Source organism: Larimichthys crocea, unplaced genomic scaffold (genome assembly GCF_000972845.2).
Source record: "Larimichthys crocea isolate SSNF unplaced genomic scaffold, L_crocea_2.0 scaffold384, whole genome shotgun sequence".
Classification (NCBI taxonomy): domain Eukaryota; kingdom Metazoa; phylum Chordata; class Actinopteri; family Sciaenidae; genus Larimichthys; species Larimichthys crocea.
The window spans coordinates 1-21,748 of NW_020855029.1; the positions used below are offsets into that span (position 1 = coordinate 1).

The 21,748-nt window shown below is 38.8% G+C and overlaps 1 protein-coding gene across 2 annotated transcripts; it reads left to right on the plus strand.

The window, feature by feature from the left end:
* Positions 1 to 9,798: 9,798 nt before the first annotated feature.
* On the plus strand, positions 9,799 to 20,672 carry LOC104939545 (alpha-tectorin). 2 transcript variants are annotated; one of them, XR_003461952.1, is made up of 19 exons: positions 9,799 to 9,922; positions 10,690 to 10,773; positions 11,250 to 11,347; positions 12,366 to 12,593; positions 12,715 to 12,798; positions 13,150 to 13,255; positions 13,371 to 13,500; positions 13,715 to 13,961; positions 15,061 to 15,217; positions 16,091 to 16,178; positions 16,289 to 16,351; positions 16,479 to 16,681; positions 17,370 to 17,507; positions 17,749 to 17,936; positions 18,036 to 18,190; positions 18,334 to 18,579; positions 18,756 to 18,836; positions 18,958 to 19,044; positions 20,012 to 20,672. XR_003461952.1 is itself a non-coding variant. In XM_010756095.3 (19 exons), exons 2-18 carry the CDS (start codon positions 10,728 to 10,730, stop codon positions 19,042 to 19,044), a joined length of 2,430 nt encoding a protein of 809 aa, XP_010754397.1. In that variant the 5' UTR covers positions 9,799 to 9,922; positions 10,690 to 10,727; the 3' UTR covers positions 20,012 to 20,672. The 2 variants fall into 2 exon arrangements, 1 of the variants encoding a protein (XP_010754397.1); XM_010756095.3 differs by having other exon boundaries at positions 18,671 to 18,836.
* The last annotated feature ends 1,076 nt before the right edge of the window (positions 20,673 to 21,748 follow it).

Genomic DNA, 21,748 nt, shown 5'->3' on the forward strand with positions numbered 1-21,748 from the left:
CGTGGCTAGCAAGTCAGCTAGGTATGAGCAGTTTCATGTAATAAATCTAGTGGCTAATGTAATTGCTAGTGTACGCGACGTAGCTAATCTACCATTTGCAGTAAATATTTTAGCTTTGTGCTGCTACTTGTAACAGTTTGCATGTCTTACAGCTAGCTGCAACGCGCTAGCTGCTCTAGCTGTCTTTGGCGCACTAAAAATTAATATTACCATATTAACCATAGCATTATATTAAGTTTCTAAAAATCATGGCGAGCAAACTGGACGTCGTAGCACTTAACATTAGCAGTATCTTGTGACTTGAAATGATGGCTAGACACTAACGTGATAGCATTAACATTAGCATGTTCTAGCATTAACATGGTAGCCAATGTGCACGTGTCATGTTCATCTAGCTTGGCTAATCGTTATAACTTTAGGCAGTTAACTATGAACTAGTTACAGGATCATGTATTTCATTCTTAGGCTATGCAATAGCTTAGCAGGTAACTTAACATTAACATTGATTACATGTATGTTGAATTCTTAGTGTATTGCGGAATGTAACATTAGCCTAGTACATAACCATGTGTAATAATGATATGTATTTACTCTTAGTGTGAAAGAATGCCTAATTCATACATGTAAAATTTACAGAATGTAGCAATGACCTGTTTACGTCCTAGCTAATGTTAATAATTAACATCAGTTAACATTAAAGGTTACAAATGATCAGTTTCACTTCTGCCTGGCTAATGCTCATTGCTACGCGAGTACGGCTACAATTACATTAACAGTTAGAATTACATGTATTTAATGATTTGGTGGCTAGTGCTAATAACATATAGCATGTTTAGCATTAGCAATTATACAAGTAAGCATTGTGTTAGTCGTGCTAGCTAATTGCTAGTGCTTGACGATCAGCAGTTACATTTGCAGTAAGGTATTAGCGTTTGGCCGCTAGATGTGATACCGTTAGCAGATAGTCTTTACAGCTAGTGGCTGACGCGCTAGCTGCGTCTGCTGTCTTTGGCCGCCCGCACTAACCATTAATATTACCATATTAAACATTAAGGCTGTATCTTAGGACTAAAAATGATGGGCTAGCACTGACGTGCTAGCACTTAACATGGTAGATGTTAGAAACAGAGCATGTTCTTTAGGTGAGAAAATTATGGGCTAGTACTCAACGTGTCTAGCTAATAACATTTAGCATGTAGCATTAATCATGTTAGCAATGATCGTATTGTAATCTAGATGGCTTAAATGTAATATAATGAGAGCAGTTACGAGGTTAACCTAAATGTTAGCATGATCATGTATTTCATTCTTAGGGCTATGCTAATTAGCTTAGGACGGTTTCTTATAATAGAACTTAAAATCAGATCATTATTTAATTCTTAGTTGGCTAATGCTAATTACATTAGCAGTTACATAAAATTTACAATGATATGGTATTTAATTCTTCAGTGGCGTATGCTAATTAACATAGCATGTTAACAAGAACATGTTTAAAAGATCATTGTATTATTCTTATGGAAAGCTATTAACATTAGCGGTTAACAATAACAGTTAGCAATGACCAGGTACTACTTAATTCCTAGTGGCATGGTTATATACATTAGCCAATGTAACATTTAACTGTTTGTAATGTCAGCTGTTATATTCTTCCTGGCATAGCTCATTGCTAGCGCCTTCCCTTCCCTCTACCTTTTCCTTCCGCTCCTCTGCTTCTCATTACTCTATCTCTACTGTTAGTTCTTTCTCCTCTCCAGTAGAATAGCATGTTCATAATTTTGTGTGCTAGTTGCCGTTAATTAGCAATTAGCATGAGCATATAGCAATGTGCATGTATTGGTTATTCGTGGCTAATGCACCTTGCTGTGTTGCGCGCTAGCAATTACCCTTTGCAGTTCGATTTCAGCTTTGGCCGCTCAATGTAACAGCGCATGTCACGTTCACGTGAGCGCTGATGTCGGCTCTGCGTCTGTTTGGCGCACTAACAATTATATTCCGATGTACAACTTAGCAGCTTGCTTAGTGACTCCATTATGGGCTAACGCGCGTGGCTAGCACGTATCCATCAGCCATGTTTACTTTAGCATGTATTCTTAGTGAATGAAAATGGTGGCTAGCACTAAAACGTGCTACATCTACATTCGACTATGTTCCAATTAACATGTTAGCAAGCTATGTATTTAATCTTCAGTGGCTCATGTTACATTAACTTGCCAGAAGTGTTCAGCTCTGATCCTCATGTTAGCTTGCAATCTCATTAGCTATTATTACCATTAGACTGGCTTACAATGACAGTTTATCTAGTTCGGATTACACTGCTTAACACTATCATGCTTACTAGCTAATTACTCACATGCTTAAGCAATGTGAATGATTATTATTTAAGTTCTCGTTGGCATGCTAAATAACCAGTTAGATGTTAACATAAAGTAGTGACCCTGATTAGGTATTTTATTCTTGTGGCAAGTCGATCCCTCTAAGCATATTCCACTTCACATTGAGCTATGATCATGTGATCTTAATTCCTTGTGGCTAAGTGTTAATTAACATTTACATGTTAACATTAACAAGTTAGCAAAGCATCATGTATTAATTTTCGTGGCTAATGCTACTGCTAGGCAGACGCTAACACATTAACATTAACATGGAGATTGAGCATTTATTTCAATATTTGGGTGATGGCATATTCACATTAGCATTATGCATTAGCATTAGCTTACAAGCTAGCATGTAGGTGTTATTGCGTGGCTAAGGGTAATTGCTAGCGCGTGACGTGCTAGCAAGTAGCTTAGTCATGTTAGAGTTTAGGTAATAAATCTTTCGTGGCTACATGCCAATTGCTAAGATGTTGACGATGCCTACTTACCATTTGCATTAATTTAGCTTTGGTGCTAATGTTTAAAGTTAGCAGTCTTTACACTAGTGCTAACCAGCGCTAGCTGCTCCTGCTTTCTTGGCGCACTCAAATCGTAATATTATCCTATATTAACATTAGCATGTATGTCTTGTGACTAAAATTATGGATTCGAGATATTCTTATACTTGAAAATTGAGTGGCTAGCATAACGCTCAGCATAAACAGTTCGCATGTCCATATAACATGTTAGCAATGTCAGTATTTCATCTCTATGCGCTGAATGTATATTAACTTTAGCAGGCTTAAATTAACTGTAGCACATGGATGCCTGAGGTATTTCAACATTCTTAGGGCTGAAATGCAATGAGCTAGCAGGAACATTAACATGTTAGACACATGATCATGGATTTAATTCTTCAGTGGGCAATGTCTAATTAACATTAGCACATGTTAAACAATAACGATTTCAGCAGTGACCATGTTACTTAATATCTAGTGGCTAATGTAATTAACATTAGTACAGGTTAACATTAACATGGAGCACGATCAGTCTTACGTCTTCCTGGCTAATGTCATTTGCTAGCGCAGACGGCTAACAGATTTGACCCTAACATGTTAGAAATTAGCAGTATATTTACTTATTGTGGCTATGCTAATTACTAGCATGTTCTAGTCATTAGCAATATCAGTAGCATGGATTGGTTATTCGGTGCTAAGGTTAATTGCTATGTTGGACGCTGCTAAGCAATTACACATTTGTCAGTAACTTGCTTTGGCCGTATCGGTAGCATGTAGCATGGTCCATTTCACCGTAGCTAAGCTCAGGCAGCTGCTCTGCTGTCTTTTTTGCGAGCGCTACCAATCAATATTACCATATTTAACACTAGCTTATTCTTAGTGACTAAATTTATGGGCAGTAGTACACTGCGTGGCTAGCACTTAAACATTAGCATGGTTAGCTTAACCAGGTATTTACATTCGGTAGCGTAGTGTGTGTGTGTTGTGGTGTATGGTTAGGTGTGTGTGTGTGGGTGGAGAAGAGAGAAGAGAGAGGGAGAGAGAGAGAGAGAGAGAGAGACTGTGTGTGTGTGTTTGGGGCTGTGTTGGAGATGTACGTATTGTGAGCGACAGAATGAGCATGGCGACTACTGTAGCAGTTAGCATGTCTTACAGCTAGCGCTAAGTGCTACTGCTCTGCTGTCTCTGGCGGCCATTTTACACAGACAAGTTCAAATGAAGCCAATAACGCTCAAATGGCCACTGGGCGCTGCAACGTGTGCAGTTGGAACGGCAGTTGAAAATCCTGACAGAGAGAGAGGGAAAATGCTGAGACCAGCCCTCGAAGGGGAGGAGGGAAACCGAGTCCACCATTGAACCGACATAACTGGGGGCATCGCAGCGCCTCTGATCCGTTTACTAGTTCATGTGTCGATAAATGAAGAAAGTGGCCCTCAGGAGCAAGAGAGAGAAACGTACTTCTGCCTTCCTTAAGAAAATTCCCTCCTTAACAGGGAGGAAGAGGCGGAGAGGTGGGAGGTACCGATCAGTTGCCGTATGGAGCCAAAAAAATAAAAGAGACAGCTTCAACAGTGTTAAGCGACACCCGAATTTTTACATGAGGGAAATCATGTGCGTAGTGGGGCATTGAGGCCACGGGTAGCGAAATGTTTTTTTTCACTGTTTCTCCCTGCTCCTCACTCAAGCTGATGATGTCATCCACTCTAGCTCAAACATCCCCACATACACACCCATTATAAACCCAGAAATTTGACTAAAAACCTGCTCAACTTTGGCCTTGATAGTTAAAAACGGAAAAGCTGTCGATGAGTGTGCTGAATCCCTGAAGAAGGGAAGCATACCCCTTTTAAAGTTCAAATGCAGCTCTCGGTTAAAGTATGCCAGAGCAGTCATTGTTGAAAATGTCTGTTGAAATGTACTTTTTTCAGGCCTCCCCAGTCATTCCTTATGGGAAATTTTTCGCCGTTTTTCCCGAATAATTCGCGAAAAACACGCGAACTCTTAGAAAGTAATAGCACTCGTTCGGGTCAAGACGCACGTTTTGATATATATGTTGGGGTCCTCTCCCGCTGCGGGCCGCTTCAGTTCGAAAAAGGGCGGAAATGAAAATAATAATTTGAATGCATGGAAACCACGCAGAAGAAACAAAGTTGACAGTGCCTATCGGCACTCGCAAACTACTCCCAAGCTTGTCTAGCTCTGTGAGTGTTGACGGAGTGCATGTAGGGAATGCTGTCTAATAATTTTAAGCCATGAACCGAAAGAACAAAGTTACGATGCCTACGGCACTCGTTCAAATCCAGAGCTTGCTAGCTCTGTGAGTGTTGCGTAGTTGTCGTGAGTCCCTCGTCACTAAATTTTAATGCCCATGAAACACGCAGAAGAACATAGTTGATAGAGTGCCTACGGCACCGTCAACTACTCCAACTTTGCTAGCTCTGGTGGATAGTGTACGAGTGTCCGTATCAGTCTCACTAATGAATAGATAATCCCAGAATGAACACTTAGTGCGGAGTGTCGTACGTAGGCACTCGTCACTAATAATAAGCGTGGTGGATAACATATAGTGTGCGCCTTGCACACACACTCAATAATGAACTGAATTATATTCACAAAGACAAGAGGAGGAAATAACCAATGCAAAACGGAGCGGCCGGTGTGTTCAAAACAATGACTAGAATTCGTGCCCAGTAAAATTTTGGGGTTACATTGTTATAAAAATGAGGATTATACTGGGGTGCAGATGTTTTAATTCATATAGTGTGTGTGTATCCTGTCTTTTGTATGTCTCACGTACCTCCCTTAGTTGGCCTCTGATTTACTGAGGCTGGCAGAGAGAGACAATTATAAATCAGTAGTACATGGTTAGGAGAGACAGGCTAGGGGAGTACCATTTGGATATAAAACATAATGCTCATTACTGAGCAGAAAACCAAAAAGGAATGTTATGATATTATCTGTATCAGTGGGGAGGTGTCCGAGACAGCCCATTTCTAAAAAATGTATAAGAACCAACTGATAGAGCTCCTCAAGAAGCCTTTTCTCTGTAACCCGCTTATGTGTTGCATTGTTCAACGCTCCTTGTACAAGAATAATAAATTCAACTTAAACTTTGATACTTTGAATCCAGTCCTCCTTATTCAAGGGTTCTTCTTTAAAAATTCTTGTAACATACATTTATACTATTACTCTTACAGGCTGGATTTTGTAACTTGGTTTTGACACCTACTCCTAACTAAGAGTCAGATAATTGATTTGACCTTACAAGAAAGTCGAAAATATTTAAGGCAAAATATATGTATGCAATCAGTGCAAATAATTATAAATACATATATTTTTTCCAGTGGTCAGACAACAGGGAGTGAAAATAATTGTTTAATTTGGCTATTAATTTCCTACATTTAACACAAAAAACAAAACAAGAGTATCCTCTGATGCATGGAATCCATGACCCTGATAAGGATAAGCAGTGGATGAATGGATGGATAGTCACATAAAAAAACATTCTTTGAAAACACCTAGGAGGTGCACAAATCATCACCCCTGACTTGCCATGAAGAGAGATTCCTCTCATTGAACCCAGTGCTCGGCTGGAGTCAAGTGACAAAGAGGTGTTCAGAGTGAGTTATTAATAACTCACAGAAACATTGTGTGCAATAGTTCACCTTCCACCCTCTCTGTCAAACGCACACATACTGGTTACACCACTGCTGTGCAGAAGTGAGGGCACTGACACTGTGTTTCAATGTAGAGATTTTCTATACATGCATTTTTCACAGCAGCCATTTTGACATGAAATTGTATGTAAACACAGGTGTTACCAATAAATTAAGGTTCAGTTCCATTCAGGTCAGACAGAGTCAGGGTGTTGCTGTGCTGCATGTTGACTCACTGGTAAGTCTCTGCTGCACTAAATGGAACTGAACCTTAATTACTATCACTGGTAACAACTGCGTTAACCCTATTGTTTCATGTCAAAATGGCTGCTGTGAATAAGTGTTTGATGAAGCTGTGAAATTTGTTAAGAAATTAATTAAACGTTCTGGTCAAGATTTGAGTTTTCCACAAAACAACTGAAGTTAGGCTATGGCAATTTTACCAGACTGTCATTCCTGCTTTGAACCAGGACTGGGCAGGGCATAAAACCCAATGCCCTCCCATAGATGACAGCAGTGATCAGATATGTAATAAATATCTCTTTAATATCTCTTTAATTAATGGAGCAAAATAAACAGGGAGAACCACACAGAAACAGTTTAAGTGAACTAAAAATAATAATATTCAATAATAATTAAATTCAACTTATTTGAATACCATACTGTGTAATGTCAGTATTTAGTGGTAAATGTGGGTGTTGGGTGCTATTAAACTGTGTGTGACATAAACCAAAGCTAAACTAAACACAATCAACAATTAAACCAAACCAAAGAGGGTTCCAGGAGGGACTTAGAGGCACGGCAAGAGCAAGAGGAAGCCAGACTCAAAAGGCAGGAAGTAGGTGAGCCAAACCACCAGGAAGACCGGAAAGGAAATAGGCAAGCCAGTACAACACAGTCTTAAGGCCTAGGGCCATCACCCCGACACTCTTCATAAAATTATAAATTACACATTGATCTATTTTGATTAATCAAGTTTGTTGCCAGGACAGCACAATGCACCTTGGCTGAGGCCTTTCTGTGTGGAGTTTGCATGTTCTCCCTGTGTCTGTGTGGGTTCTCTTCGAGTACTCCAGCTTCCTCCTACAGTCCAAAGACATGAACCTTAACAGGTTAATTGGTGACTAAATTGCACGTAGGTGTGAATGGTTGGTTGTCTCTATGTGCCCAGACTTTCCCAGGGTGTACCCCACCTCTTACCCAAAGTCAGCTGGAAAGGATGGATGGATGGATGGATCCATGGAAGTGTGTTGCTAGCTATCTGCAAAACTTACAGCAATATGTACTTCCCCCTTTTGTGCATGCATGTGCAGGCAACATGTCAAAAGTAAATTCAGGGGGCGGTCGGTAGCGTAGTGGGTTAAGCGGCCGCCCCGTGTGTGGAGGCTGCAGCTGGCCCCAGTTCGAATTCGGCATCGGACGGCTAATTTACTGCGTGTCACTCCCTCTCTCTCTGCCCCCAGCTTCCTGTCTATCTTCAGCTTGTCCCTTGTGAGGTCAAGTTGGGTTTTTGTCCTGTCTCGTCATTTCCTGTTTTATTTTGAAATTTACCTGCCCTCTCGTTTCAGGTCACTTGCCCTTCCTCATGTGTCACCGGTCTGATTGTCTTCCCCGCCCTGATTGTTTCCATCTGTTCCCCATTACCCTGTGTATATATTGTCTGCGTCTCCCTTTGTCCCGTGCCAAAGTGTTTCGTCTTTTGTAGCGATCACCCAAGCCTTGTTTCCTTGTCCACAGCCATAGCGTTATAGCGCAAGTGTTCTTTTGTATATTTTTCCTTGTATGAGTGAATTTTTTTTTTTTTGTAAATTCTTAGTCTAGTCCTTTTGTTTCATAGTGCATAGTGTAGTGTTTTTCAGCCTCTTTGGAGTGCCTTCAGTTAATGTTTTGCAGCCTGTTGTTTTTCCTCCTTGTGAGTGATTTTGATTTTGATAATCTTTAATAGAGTAGTTTAGAGTTTTCAGCCTGTTGTTTTTCTTACTTGTGAGTGATTTTGATTTTGATAATCTTGTATAGAGTAGTTTAGAGTTTTCCTCCTTTGGAGTGTTTTTGCTTTCCCTAGTTTAGGCCCTTTTTCATAGCCTCACTCTGTCGAGGGATTTTTGTTATCAATAAATAAGCTCATTTGACACCTCTGCGATTGAGTCCTGTTTTGAGTCCGGCCTGACACAGCTGTACTATCAATAAAGGCATAAGAGGCCAAAAAAATAATCTTTGAAAAAAAAAAAAAAGTAAATTCAGCCCTGTATGCAAGACTGCTCAGTGATTGAATTATCTGAGGACAGACCATTCTGAAACAAGCTACACTGAATCTACTGTCAATGTTTTCGGTCTGGAACATGAAATCCAAGCATTGATCTGTCCTTCCACGCACATGTTCAGCTTGATTTCAAAAGGACTGTGGCTTAATGCACCCATGAAGATAGAGCTGTTAGTGCAACCTTACTGGAATTTGGAAGTGTGTGTGTGTGTGTGTGTGTGTGTGTGTGTGTGTATGTGTTTGCATGCTTTTGCCTGCAAGGGAGCTTGTGCATAATGTGATGTAACACACTAAAGCAGTACAGCTATGTTTTAGGGCTCAGTTTGTGTCTGGTCTGCCACACCTGGGCTATACTCGTGTCAGAGTTCGGTGACAACCTGAGATAATAGAGCTGTCAAGCTCTTTCCCGCCCTGTTGCATTCCAGACCAGTTGTCTCTCGATTTGCGTGGAACATTTAATCTTTAGATGTTTTTTCTTTTGTCTCGAGAATTTTTTTAATACCCATGTCAGAGTTACAGCTCACTCACACAAAACTAAATATAGACATAACACGTCTCTCTATTCAGGACCAAAGAAATGCAGACACATTTGACCCTAAACCCAAACTGCATCAAACTATTACTAATGAATACATTGTTAGATTATTATAAGAAGGTCATGTCAATACTTTAGCAATGCAGTATTATATATTGCACCATTTTAATAAATATCAAACTCTTAAAGCTGCATTCCTTCATTATAAGTTATGAGAGTAAGCCTATTAATATTTTCGATAAATAACAGAACGCTTGTGAAACAACAGGATCTGCTGTGTTCTCACAAAAATAACTATTATAATACTCACAGCAAAGACACTTGTCATTGTAATTACAGTGTTTGAAAACTGGAATGTTCCGTGACAGAAGCCAGTTTAAGAAGACAAAAGGTCGCAAGAATCTATCTGGGACTTTCTTCTGCTGGGGGGGTAAACAAGCTTCTGCGGATGTGTGTATATATAGAGAGACAGAGACAAAGACTGTGCTTTATCTTACATGCAGACAGACAAGGCAGACAAATCAGAGCTGAAGCATCCAGTGAGACTTATCAAACACTGAGCTGCTTGGCATCCCCAGTCTCTGCAATTCCTCCCGAGGGTAAGAAAACATGGAAACTTAAATTCACGTCACATTTTTTAATTCTTAATTTAAATATTATTTTTCTTTCAACAGCTTTTAGTAGAGCTAAGTATAGAGAAGTGTAAATCATGCTTGGGTTATTTTCTTAAAATTATATCTAAAAATAAGACTGAAACATTTTTGTTTGTTTGTTTTTTGTTTAGTCTTTTTTATCAGCAAAACTTACATACATACTACTCCTGCAAGAAGTGATCTTTGCATTTATGCAAATAAAAAGACACAGCTATTAAATCAATTCATTGTAAGGTTGACAGCTGATTGAATAGTTTGCCTCGTCTAGCTGTCTTTACATTCTCTTCCTTCAAGCCACTGGTCAGTTCTATCAGTGAGGTTAGGCTTTACTTTCTCTGAATCAGGAAAAGTTTATCATGTACCATGTAAAAATAAATACATAATTAAATGGTCATTTGGAATTTTCTTATTGAGTATTATAACAAATTAGTTAGAAAAAATACTGTACAAAAATGAGAACCTGATTTTTTTAAAATAACATACAAATTTATGTAATTAAAGCACGGCTCATTATATAGGAATATATTGAAGGTGTTTGATTGCAATAAATTAGTAAGAATCTGTAAAATAACAGTTAGTAAGAGTGTTTCTCTGAAGAACCTTGACTAAAAATCGGAGTGAATTTGATCATTTTGTACATTTATTAGAATTACATTTTTACGGTTTGTGTTTGGCAGCTACTGCTGATAGTCACTGTTTGTTTTTCTTTACAGTGACTCAGGTGTGTGTCAGGTGTCAGCGGACTGCCAGCATGTCCTACTTCATAGTCTACGTTGTTGCACTGATGCTGCTGACTGGTAAGAAGGCTCTACAACTCAAACACAGCCACCTTGACTTTCACACGGGCAAACTGTATGGTGTAAATAAATAGTCCCTCACATATACTTTTTTAGACCTCAGTTTTTTTGTACAGATTAGACAAACAAACTCTAACATGTTAGCTTTAGAGGTGATAGTAGTTGGATTTTGTTACTTTTGTTTTACCCTTTTTCCTGTCTTTAGCTAAGTTATCCAGCTGCTCACTGGGTTGCAGATTGGAGATGAATTTCCCAAAATGTTTAACTATTCCTTCAACTGCAGTCACAGAATAGTGAGGCTACATGGTAGAGAGCTGGCACTTGAACCTTATAGATCTAAACTAGAAAATTACTTTGTAAATTTCATTGACTGGGGCAACATGTCAGCCCCTGTCTGGATTCTGAACATCTAGGTATGGTTGGTTTGGTCTTGGTTTATTGGTATAAGAACACATATATTGCATCCATATCTTCAGGTACTGCTGCCACAAACCACACATTTACCAGTTCTGGGGAAATGAACATCGCCTCGTGCCCCATTACCTACTATGGACAGACATATGATAAAGTTTATGTGAGTAAAATGAAGTGTCTACTTTCTTTATTGCCTATTTGTGTCCACATTCAGTTCAACTCAGCAGGTTAAGGGAACATCAGCACCAGAACTTGACGGACTGAATGATATTCAAATAAGAACATATGAGGAACAAATTGTAATTATTAAATAAATATATAATATAATTTTAAAAAAGTATCATCATTCATCCATTCACACTGATGGCATTGGCTGCCATGCAAGGTGCCAAATTCTCATCAGTTTTAGAAGCTAACGATTCGTGCACATTCACACACCGATGGGGTGAATTTGGGCTTGAGTATCTTGACCAAGGACACTCTGACATGCAGGCTGGAGAAGCTGGGGATTGACCCGCTGATCATCTGATTAGTGGACGACCCACTATTTCTCCTTAGCCACAGCCGCCCCGATTCTTTAAACTAGTGCAGTGGATAAAGTTATCAGAAGTGTGTTAGGCAAAATACTGGATATACATGCCTATTTTTTGTCTCAATGTGTATAAATAACAAGATTCAATACTTCGGCACAGACATGAGGCAGAACATGGTGCTGGTTACACACCACCAGTGAGTCATGACTCAAAGAAAAACACGTCTTGGTCACATTTTGTGTCTGTAATTTGACTATGTAAGAGGTCAAGTCAAACAAGAGTAGAAGAAAAAATGTCACACCTAAAGGAGATATGTATGTGCATAATGTTGGTTCTAAAAAAACCCAGGCAAAATGATAGTGTAATGCCCAAACCCCACCATGCCCGTCTGTGGTGCGTTGCGTGAGGGCGTCATCGCGAGAAAAGACCAAAATCCAGGCACGTGTGCAGCAGAGTTTCGGTGTAAGGATTCAAGAGATTGTTCATAACCAAATATGAATTGGGTTTCCTCATCCATCCAAGTTGTGAAGTGATAAATGAAATTAGACTTTCTACAAGAAATTATTCAACTACAAAAAGAAATAAAGTCAACCTTTTCAACCTGAAACTATTCTTGTTACAGTTTTGTCCCTGATTTTTTAACAGGTGGCCTTCAATGCGAACAAATTCACAGTGTGCTTCAAGGGTTTATACCAACCTGGAAAGGAAAATGACTGTATTGTGATGTCTGGAGGGACAGCTGACAGAGGCGACCTGTCAGTACTTACAAAAGACATACCAACTGGCTCTGGGGTTCATAAACTTCTCCCAAACCTTAAGTATGCTGGGAAATGTGTCAACATAATACCATTAAAAGACAGTCAACAATCTCAAGTGAGTATTTCTGTGAATTGTTTTTGTTTGTGTCAAGAGTTACTTTGTTTTTTAATGAAGGGATGTTTGAAATCATACCCTTTTCCACCCTTTTACATAACAGTCCATTTCCTGTTGTTAGATTGAACAACTTGAACTTGGAAACTTTGGTTCACAAGCAATTCTGGCAATCAAGACATATCCTGGGTACACAAATGCTGCTGTTGTAAGTAAAAATGGGAAAAATTGAATTATTTGTCATACTATTAATTTATGTATTATTATATGGAATACATTGATTCTTTTCGCATCCTCTTCTGTGTGTGGCCATTTTCTCTGTGAGTTTGGACTGTTGACTTTTGGCTGCATGACCCTGACACAATATATGAGCTGACAGTGATATATTTCCAGTGGTAAATATGGCACATGTGATGTGCAGCGGTGTGTCTTAACATTTAATATATAGTTTGTTTTTTTTAACTTTTACTAAGTTATAGCTTCAGTTTCACGTTTGTGTTTTAATTTGGCATATTAGTAAGATTACTTATAGCCTTTGACTATCGCCCTGTCTTTTTAGGTAGCAGATTCACAAGTCAATGGCCTTACAGTTTCCAAACAGTCATTCCAGACTAATGAAACAAACAATGGAGTCATCACAGATGTGAGTGGATGCAGACTCTCAGGTAAACCTGTGGTCCCTAAAGTGCTATAAGAAAACACAATTGGAATAATTTAAATTGCTGCCATGTCATTGTCTTACAGTTTAAACTACATACATAAACTTTCTCCAACCACTAGGTACTGCTTATAAGACAAATACAACAGTGAGGGACCCAAACATTTGTTCTACCGTAACCTGTGATGTGAGCGGAGTTGCTAGTGCCATTAGTGATTGTGGTCCCATGGAGCATTGCCAGGGCAATGGAAGGTAAATATTTAAAGGAAATGATACAAATCTCCCCCAACCATGATAAAACACAAAACTATATGAGGATTTCAGGTCCTGTTTCTTCGATTATATGATTGCTAACAAAATATTCAACTCAATGATGGTACTATTAACAATTAAGCTTGGGGGTACTAGTGCAATATTTGACTAAACGCTGATGGTGTTATGTTCTGTTTGTATCTGTCTCCATCAGTTGCGTCTTAAACACCATGTGCACTGTGACCGGCTCCACTGTCATTGATTTCATTGGAAGAGTCCACTCTGTCCCAGACAGGTGTGGGTACACTCTAATGAGGTCTACATTGGGCGTCCCAGGCGTCAAGTTGGTGGGCATCTTCCAGGAAAGACGCCGTAAAGATGTTAGTTTTTTGGACCGTGTCATACTGCAGATGGACCAGGCGGGTGTTCAGATTTCCCTGGGACAAGGCGGCAGAGTTCAGGTACATTACCAACCAATAGCTCTAGTAATGTGTTAGGGTGTCAAGTAATGAGGAGTTATATTCAGAAATCACTGATGTTCAGTACACTCCAGGCAGTGGCAGATTAAGGTGCTCATAGGCCCCAAGGCTACACTTTTTATTGTACCATTGTATTTTACCAAAATCAAAGAAGTAATTCATATTCAGATCAGTATAAGTTGACACACAGATGCACAGGAAACAAGAGGAGAGAGAGGGACAAGCGCAAATGGTTTGTATACCATGTGACCAAATTATCCACATGAAGAAGAGCATGCTATTGAATGTTGTTTTGCAGGTTTTTCACCTCTGAGATTGTCAGTGCTGTGTGAAGTAACTTTTCCATACTTGAATAACTAGAAATCTTGTAAGGACAGTACTGTCTTGTTTTGTATATAACTACCTTTGGAATTCTAGGAGGAACAGGAAAAGAAGAAAAAATCAGACTGAGCTGGTAAATGGACTACTCTTATGTAGCAACTTTCTACCTTACCTGACAAAATGCTTTACAATTGGTCACTGATTCACGCATTTACACACATCTACACACAGATGACATGCAAGGCAATGCCCTGTCTATTGGAAGCACCTCAGGGTTCAGTGTCTTGCACAATGACAATTTACATGTGGACAGGAAGAGTAGGGGATTTCACTGCCAACCCATCGATTAGTGAATAACCCACTCTACCTCCTGAGCCACAGCCACCTGAAAGAGTTAATGCCATGGCAGGAAAGGCAAAACTTGTACATAATGCATGCATACTAGAAGGGCAGACAGCAGTTAGCCTGACCGTTACACAGAACCATCAGGGAAGTCGCCATTAAAGATAAAGGTCAGGGGATTGGATGAACCATCTGTCTATCAATGTCAGTGATAACCTTTTTAGCAGCTACCATTGTTGTTTTGATTGAATTTAATAAACTCAATTTTATATTATTTTGTATAATTTAATACTAATAATTAATATGTATTAATGCTTTTTTATAAGGTGACAGCTTTGTACATGTATTTGTTGATATCCATCTTTGTTAAACAGTAATTTTGTGTTTCTCCCCATTACTGGGCTCCTTTGCTGTGAAGCTGAATGACAAAGTGCTGATGGTCAACACCACAGCACAGGTGGTCCACGGTGTGATGCTGTCTAGAGACCAAACAGGAGTGACTGCTAAGATCTCAGCTTCCAACAACATGGTTTCTGTCCACTTTGATGGCTACACAGCACAAATCCACATAACGGGTACACAAAAATTAAACCTTAAACCTAAGCTGTCATAAAATTGTGAAAATTGCTTTCCTGGCAACCATCTCCTTGGAGATAAGCCAGAAATGACATTTAAAGCCCTGTACACCCAATATTTTCAGTTTTCAGAGCTGATTAGGTTGGAAGTCAGCAGAATTGTGCTGGGAACTGGCATGGTGTCAAATTTGATATGTCAGTTAAGCAAAGTCTTTACACATCCACACAGCCCAGAGGAAAAAGTCTGATCATCAATAATTAAAATAAAATCTGTGTAAAAAAAATCTGTTGTACACCTCAGGTTATCAGTTGTAGGTATGGGAGATACAAAATTTGGTTTTGACCAAAGTAATATGGCCAGAACTACGCATTATGATTTTTATTCATGAAATATTGATTACTTTTCAGCAGTCCCATTGAGATCTTTTTTTGAAAAGCATCGAAGCACTTAAGATGAGCCTGGGTTAAATTAGAAGCAGGCACATATAAAATTGTATCATCTGCATAAAAGTGGACATTAAAGTAGTAATGTTATTTTCATTAGCACACAAGGAATTAAAGTTGAATGTTTCTTTTTACTAATTGTGTTTATTACTTAATGTTAATGTAGTTTTTTATGTTAAATAATTAAATATTTAAATATAAATAATTAAATAATTAAATATAATATTAAAAGAATTCTCTTAACAATACAGTTTTTTTAGTATTGATTCTGTGGATAATATCAATGCTCAAAACAAGACCTGCAGTATAGATAAAATATAAATATTACTTTAGGTATTGATCTGCTCACTCGTAAAGGTAGAGTTTAATCGTTAAAGAGTTTTTAAGAGTTAATCGATGTGCCACACATTCTCTCCTAAAATTGTCCAGGACCAAGTGGAGCACCTGTGCAGGGTTTATGTGGCAATTCCAGCTGGTCTTTTAGTGGAGAAAGAGTCTCTGAACACTCTGCTATTGAGTAAGATCTTAAACACAATGTCTGAATGAATGAATGGGTTTCAAATATACTGTATTTCTGTATTAAGTTGTTTGTCAGTCTTTGATCTTTTGCTGTTTGTTGCCCCATAGCTGTGAGACGCAGTATGATGATGATGCTAACAGTACAATTAACTGCAACACCACAACTGAATGGTGAACACATTAAACTCTCTTTTGAAAAATAATTAGACATCATTAACATGGAATGCATAGCCACAATACACACACAAACACATGCCTTACTGTCCTTGATGACTAAACTTTCATGTCATATTTTCAGGTGTAATATCATGAAGCAGGCTTCCTTCATTGCTTGCAACAAGCACATCAACCCAGAGCCCTTTATAACTGCCTGCACAAGAACTTTGTGCAAATACCCTGCAGTGGATGGTCTGAAGTGCCAGTTCCTGGAGGCCTATGCCAGGGCCTGCAGCCACCACAGCAATGTTACAGTGGACAGCTGGAGGTCAAGCACCAGCTGCTGTAAGGCTGTCTTTTAGTATATTCAGTTATGTTTAAAGTTGACCTGATAGGTCTGAATTAGATTGTGTTTGACAGTGGCTATTTCCTCAAAAAATTGTGCTATGTACAACCCTAATTGCAAAAAGGTTGAGATCCTGTCTAAAATATATAAAAAAACAGATGGGATCAGAGAGGATGAGAGATGAGAGATGAGGTTCACCAGTGTGGGAATTTCGCCATCTACAATCTAAAATATCATTAAAAGATTCAGTGAATCCAGGGAAATCTCTGCACATAAGCAGCAAGGCTAAAGACTAACATTGAATGTCACATTGCACAATTGTTTTTGGAAATCATAAACATTGTGTCCTTCAGACGTCACAACCTTTTAAGAATTGGGGTTGCAGCTAAAAAAACATCTCTGTGTGATCTATGCAATCTTAATAAATAAGATAAAAAAAGCATAATTTAGACAATCTACACTCTAAAAATGCCATAAGACCATCACAGACAAATAAATGGTTTCAGCCAAGTGGGGTCATCAGTGTTGCAGCATTGTTGAGGTGTCGCAGCACCCAGATTGATCAAATGAACAATCAAGTGAACAAAATGGAGGCTATCAGTTCTTTCGACAGCTTTTCTTGATCTGTTTTTAAATGGTATTCATCCCTTCATGTCTTTTTGTATGTGTGTGTGTGTGTGTTTGCAGCTGCTGTCTCTCAGGCCTTTTGTTCGGACAGGTTTTGCAGTGCTCATGAGTTCTGTGGTGACAGTATCAATCATGGGGAACCTCGTTGTCTCTGCCGGGCCATTTTTGCCTCTGAGTACAGATCAAGCAATACTTTTGGTGAGTCAGCTATGAGACAGACTTCCATGTTAACATTGAAATGATTATGATTATGACCTATGAACCTTCTAAAGCTTATTGTTTAATAGATACAATGTAAAATTACACAAAACTCTCACAGTCCTTCAAGAAACTTTAAATTTCAGTGTTAAATTTATGTGTTCATGTTCCTTATATGGGCTGTTTTAAGTTGTTTGGACAAAAGCTAAATGAATATAATGTTCTGTAACGTGTGTTACAGGTGAGCCGACAGTCTGTGGGCAGAACTCAGCTTCGATAACTATGGCTAATTGTCTCTTAGAGGAACAAAACATTGACTACTCTATCCTGCACCTCAATGACCAGGCCTGCACAGGTAAAATGGACCACCTGACCCACATGGTGACATTCAATTTTGACAGCAGCAACAGTTGTGGTGCGGTGGCCATGGTAGGTACCCCCTTTTATTTAGTTATAATCTAAAAAAGGAAATAAACTTTTTTCACCCGAATGTGCAGTAACAATGTCAGTGATCATGTGACCATTTAGGTCAATGGAAGCCAAATTATCTACAAGAACTCCATCATGACACGAAACAGTTCCATGTCTGGCCTCATCAACCGACATGACCGAGTGCATATTGACTTCTCCTGCCATTACCGTCAGCCAGAAACAAAGAACTTAGCCATCAGAATCAAAGACAGGTGCGTGGTTAGGTTAACAGTGCTGTATGTACTGTAGTTCCAGAGCTGTCTCCTCTTTGTTACCAAGCCTGACTGAACTTCACTTGTTTTTTTAGGAAGTGTGTGAGTTGAGAAGACAACTCAGTCATGTCTTTGCTTTCCAGCTCTGTGACCCAGCAGATTATTTCTGGAGAATGGTATTACAACCTGAGTATGAATGCTTACACCAACCCTGAACGCAACAAAGCTATCCAGCCAGACACCTATATCGAACTCAACAAGAAAATTTGGGTGGAGCTGAAGACAGAGGGGCTGAATGAAGAAATGATCCACCTGCTGACTGACTCCTGCTGGGCAACTGACCAGCCTTTGCCAGATGGAAGCCTGAGATATGACCTTGTCATCAAAGGGTGAGGCACACAGAGATGCTTGTGGTAATTAAACCTGTCTTTGTTCATGCTGGATATTCCCTGTCATGTCTGCTTTCCTGTTTTTGAGCAGCTGCCCTAATCCTACTGACAAGACAGTGAATGTGGTCGGCAATGGACTTGGAACGTCCAACTTTTTCTCTTTCAATTTGTTCCAGTTCACTGGCAAGACTACTACTGACATCTACTTTCACTGCAAAGTAGAGCTGTGTGTCAGGGATGGTAACACATGTGCACCGGTATGCCCATTTCCTTCATGTATCCACATTCACACAAATAAACATTTTATTGAATGTCAGTTGGTTTGGATCATTGTTGAACCTCTAAAACTGGAGTCTCTGTCTCTTAACTTCCTCGCAGAGGTGCAGCCAGGCTAACAGAAGCCGCAGATCTGTCACGTCAAAATATGAAAACCCTGCCTTCATCACCCTTGCCTGGACTTATTAGGTAAGTGCATCTCTCCTGCTGGTTAATGGCACTGATGCAGGATTCCAGATCATGTCCAGTGAAAACCATGTATCTTCAAAACATTAGCTTTCCATCAGATAAAAAAATTCCAGATCTGTCACATTACATTCTTTTTAGATAATCCAATAGATTTTGAAATGTTTTTTTACAACCCTGTTTCTATATATGTGTGTGTATATATATATATATTATATATAGATATATATATATATATATATAATATATATATATATATACACACACACACACACACACACACACACACACATTGGATGGTCGTGATCTTCAGATGGTAAATGGACTGCCACAGAACATGTTGTTGGTTTGCCATTACCTCAATCCACAGAAACTGAAGTCACCAACTAAGACAGTGGTTGACCAGCATCTCCAATGTTAAGCAAGGTTAACTTGTGGTTTTTGCCAATGAAATGTGATGGCTTTAAAAAGATCATAGACTGATATAAACACATCCGTTTCCTATTAGAAAGAGCTATCTGGCAGTAAGGTAAAGTGTTGAAAATATTCTATACATAATATACACTGACTGATTTGTTTAGATGGCTAAAATACCTTTTATTGCTGGCCCCATCCACAGCAGTACATTGCTTAGCTTCCTGGTCCTTTTGTCTGCTTCCCCAAACTGGGAGTATGCTGTGCACCGTTTACTGCAGGTATCACACTAACAATGGATGAGTAACTGATACAACAACCAAAGACAAGCTTCAACCTTTTTGTTTTTGTCTGTAGAAGGTGTAGAGTGATAGGTCTTGAATAAAATATCCATTATGTTACATGTAACAACATATTATAATTTTCAAAGACAACATATCTATTCAACAAAAAATATTGATGATTCCAGCCATTTTACATTTTACTGACTGGAAACAACAAATTCTGTATTATGGATTAACAACTAAGCATTACTTGGATTTGGTTGTCTTCTTAGGTTTCCATGGAGACTGACCATCAAGTTCAAGACCTATAATGATTCCTGTGTTGGCTTTGTCCTGATGAAGAGTCCTGGATTAATAATCAGTGCTGTGAATCAATACCAGCGCATATGTATCACTTTAATAATCAGAAAGGCACACTGATCTTTCTTCTGCATTTTTATTTTTTGGTTTTGGGTGTTCTGTGAGGATAATGATTTGAAGAAGTTGAAGTATTGGAAATGTACTGATTTGATTAGCAGCATCTGACACAGGAAAACTGTCTCAGCACCTGAAAGAAAACACCTACCAATAACATGGATTGGTATGTTGAATGTTTCAGTGGAATGCATGGCTTCCTTAGTGATTTCCAGATAGCAGACAAAGTTGATTTCATAAGGTTTTATATCAGTAAGAGGGAGGGTGACAGTCCCAGCATGATTTGGGACATGATGTGATGATGTGATTGTTGGAACCAGAAAAGAACTGCATTTTCAGGGATTTTCTCTTATAGGCAGGCGCTATTCTTGGTCTGGATTGCAAGGCTTTGCAAACAAACCAGGAACCTTCTATGGCCTCAACAAAATCAAAACACACTGTATTAATGCTTTTTCTACCTTTTATTATAATAGTGTGAAATCAATAAAAAACATAAATGTATTAAACTATTACATGAGATTTGCTGTTTGTATTTTTTATATTTTTGTACTAATACTAACCCCTCATAACTGACTGCCTGACAGTCATTTGTATCTGTATTGTAGTTGGGCATATGTAGATACCTGCCGGCTCTACTTTAGTATGAGTATTGTTTTAACTGGTGAAGCTGAGCTGGTGAGTTACAATATGTGTAAAATGATTGTAGCATGTGTTAAACACCATACATATGTTCATATATGCAGATTGTGCAGTTAATAATATGTCCGGGTTATTCATGTTGTAATTTTGTTTATCTCTGTGTTGTTGCAGTTATTTACCTGGCGGACAGCATGTTATTGTTTAGGTGTTAGCATTAGCATGTGTAAGAGTGAATGCTTCTGCAAATAAACCGTGAAGAAACAGTAAGCGGATGTCCGAGCCTGAGTGTGACACTGTTTCACCAGTTCAAACACCCTTTACGGTGGGAGTTATTAAACTAAAGTAGTTAGTTCAATAAAATTGTACAAGGCGTACCCTGCTGTATTGTATTTTAAATAGGACCATTGTTTACAAAATGAATGTCATACTGAATGAGTAAAGTATTTACTGAGGTCATAAATCAAGTGAGAAGGTCATCATAATCAGTCTTTTAATTATTTATTTATTTGATAGCTGCCAATTGAGCTAATAAAGAGGCCAAGATGGTGGCCTCACTTCACAGACCTGAAAGCTCTGTCCACTAATTAGATACTATTAATGAATTGAAAAGACACCAGGCTTCTACAAAATACCCAAACACACCAAAGCTCATGTGACCACCTTTCCATGATGTGACAATTCACAACATTTAATACAGTTGGAATATGAGAGAAATTGCATCATATTGATGCAATCATAATTTGTTGTGTTGTGGTGCTTCCGTCCGCACCACCTATACAAAGAAATGCAAGGTAAGACCATCTTCAAAAATCCTTGAGGTTCCTTACCCCTTCCTAAACCCCCTTACCCCTAAATCTAACCCTAAGGCCGATTCCATGAAATACCATGGAAAACTTACATTTAAGTACACAACTATTGTGGCACCACAGGTTGTCCACTGGATGGTGAAGGGAAAA

What these genes read in the sequence shown, in the direction of transcription:
- LOC104939545 (XM_010756095.3), top strand. Translation starts at nt 10,728, where the DNA reads ATGTCCTACTTCATAGTCTACGTTGTTGCACTGATGCTGCTGACTG. An exon ending in AGCACAAATCCACATAACGG is followed by an intron (nt 15,218 to 16,090) that starts GTACACAAAAAT and finishes AAAATTGTCCAG; the next exon opens with GACCAAGTGGAGCACCTGTG. An exon ending in GTTGTGGTGCGGTGGCCATG is followed by an intron (nt 17,937 to 18,035) that starts GTAGGTACCCCC and finishes GTGACCATTTAG; the next exon opens with GTCAATGGAAGCCAAATTAT.